The 2880-nt window shown below is 40.3% G+C and overlaps 1 protein-coding gene across 1 annotated transcript in view; it reads right to left on the bottom strand.

The window, feature by feature from the left end:
• The window catches only part of KALRN (kalirin, RhoGEF kinase), a 721807-nt gene that overhangs the window by 628149 nt on the left and 90778 nt on the right, over positions 1 to 2880 (bottom strand). The window contains exon 4 of the mRNA XM_019522566.1: positions 2351 to 2863. Within this exon, the coding sequence (XP_019378111.1) occupies positions 2351 to 2863 (513 nt within the window). The remainder of the gene's footprint in view (positions 1 to 2350; positions 2864 to 2880) is intronic.

Below are 2880 nucleotides of genomic sequence, written 5' to 3' on the forward strand. Positions count from 1 at the left end.
GCAGGGAGGTGGGCGGCTTGACACAGGAGCGCCCCCTACTGGCCCGCCTCTCGTGGTGGAAACAGCGGAGGGATACAAATACCCAGCTGTGTTCCTGAGGTGGTATCTCTGCACCCGCCACAACCACAACCTACTGGAGAAAGCCCTATTTGAAAGTCTTTTGACAGCTAACTACAGTATAATATTGCTGATATTAATAGATAATCATCATTGATGAAAATATTCATACACACACATATATAGATAGTGTGTGTGTGTATAGTGTATATACAGTGTGTATATGTATATATGTATGTGTATATATACACATACATATGTACACACATACATACTAAACTACTCATCTCTCTCTCTGTAAGAAGACCTCCCTGCATCGATGCTTAGACTGTAAAACCCTATATATGTATTTTCCAAAACATTTCACAGTACATAGTACCACTGAAATGCAGCTATCACTAGATTGGACAACAGCAAGCAATGTAAATACACTCAAGCATAGGGATGGGGAGGAGGAAATGTTAGCCAATTACACTGATGTTTAGGTTTGCTCTGAAAAGTAGGCTCTCAAATGGCTATACAGAGCAAAAACACTTTGTCTTTAAGGGAATCAAAGACCTTACACACAGCAAACGGATAGCTTAGTAACTTAAGGTCTTCACAATCTAAGCATCAACACATGGGAGGTCTTCTTAGGGATATCTTCTTAGGGATATTTGGTATTGGGAGGAAGGCAGGTGTTTGTCTTACTGGCTCTGTACAGCTTGAGATATGCTAATACATATACTAATAAATATATGCTAATAAATGATTATATAAAGTGTTCTCCAAGACGTTCTGATCAAAAACATTATATGAACTGGGTTCCCTCTCCAGGCTAACCCTGGAGTCTTCTCCATTATCGCCCTCGGCTCCTAGTAAATACATGGGTGAAACATGTACCACCCACTAAGCAGGGAAGGTCCAAAATTGGGATAACACCATCTACACACAGAACCAAGCTGCAGAGCTCAGGGTCCTCCATTGACAACAACTTGCTTCTGTTGCTCAGATTTTGATATCTACAGCAAGAAGGGTTCATGGAAAAGCCTGTTGCCATGATTTATGAAGAGAAGCAGCTCTAAATGTGAAGACTCAAACCCAAGGCAGCTTTAAACATCAGAACAAATGCTTTTTATTGTGTGCAGAAACTAACAGAAGTCAGTATCTTGGAGAATCAAAGGCAGGCCTGCTGACATGTAGTATGTATTTTATGCCTGTAGCACAGTGATGGGATGTTGAGATACATTTACCTAATGTCTTTTCAACCAGCATGGACAAGCCAGTTTGCTTCACTATAGAGTGCTCTTCCATCCCTTTCTACACATTTTGAATTTCTATTTCATTATGGGAAATGAAGATGCAATAATAGTTATATTGCACCATTTTTGACACATCAGGCAGGCATTTACTTAATATGCCCCTTGCCCTAGATTTATTTCTCTACTGTGCTTTGTTACACTGCATAGTGTAGGCTCTTTGGAGGCTATGAAGCATTAAGAATGTCTAGTAAAAGATTAAGTTACCAAAAACATCATACTATATAATTTAATGTTTATACAAATCATCAAACATGATCTCATCCTGGAGAATCTGATGAGTCTTGGACAATGATTCATCAGGAGTCAGGTACGAATTCAAATGCCGTCCTTATGTGCTCCTTAATGCAAACCAGATACAGTGAACTGTGCATACTGTGATCACCTCTGAACACTTTTTTTTTGTTCCCTGCATACATTTAAAGTCTAAACCAAGTCCAGTCCCAAGTCTTATGCTGTTAAAACTAGCTGTTTCCTTGGTACCTAGCTCTGTTATTAAAAAGCCTACCAGTTGTAAATCCTGCAGTAATTCTCTAAGACAAGGAAACTGAGAATTAGGAATAACTTGGCTGCTCATTTTTCGTAGACTGACCAGAAATCTAAATAATAATCAGAGTGACTCAAACACTAAAGTTCCCCTTCAGGCACAGTGATGTATGGATGTATATATTCATAAACCCAGTCAAAAGTAACTTGAATAAAGCCTGATTTTTGGTGCTAATGTCTACCAAATGTACCCACAGTGACTAGAAAAAGCAGACTAACTTTCGTCAGAACTGACACGGGCAGGTTATTCTTGGATGTCATTACGCTTGCTACTTCCAACAATTAGTTCAGTGATTTTGTTTTACAAGTCACATAATGCATATCTGCTGGCAACTTGAGATTTATATCTGTGATTAATTCCTCATGCTGCTAATTGTAGAAAAAAATGGGAACATTGCCCTTGTATTAATGTCTTGGTAAAAGTATAGGAAGGACAGACTATTTCCTACCTTCTCTGCATCTTGCTCAAAGAGTCGGAGTTGAAAGCACTGGTCTAGTTTCAGCTTGCGGACATGCCACATCTGGTGCAAATGTTGCCGTGTAGAATGCAACTTGTCCAAGAGGCTGGTGATCTTTGGCACAAGACTTTGGAAGTCGGCACTTCCAGGAATGCAGTTCCTACCAGAAAAACCATCGCTGCACCTTATACATTGTAATAACCTTTGGCCCTCTCGGTCCAGTTCCTCCACGGGTGCTTTGATCACTTTTTTCTTGAGCTGCGTATGCTCGTCGATCAGCCTCCTTGACCCTTCAACATCAACTGGAAATTCTTTCCTAGCCAACATTTCCTGAAGGTCCTCTAGCCTTGATAACAAATGGATGGCACTGTTGAAAAACTCTTCCAAGGAGACTCTCAGCTCTATCCACTCATCATGATTGTAGTCCAAGGATCCTTCGAACTCATCAGTCAGTTGGGAAGGATCAACAAGCTTTGCCAGGCCTTCAACAGAAACCATACTTGTCTAACGGGAGAAAAAAA

The sequence above is a fragment of the Gavialis gangeticus genome, unplaced genomic scaffold, assembly GCF_001723915.1.
Source record: "Gavialis gangeticus isolate Ggan-Ray unplaced genomic scaffold, GavGan_comp1, whole genome shotgun sequence".
Lineage (NCBI taxonomy): Eukaryota > Metazoa > Chordata > Crocodylia > Gavialidae > Gavialis > Gavialis gangeticus.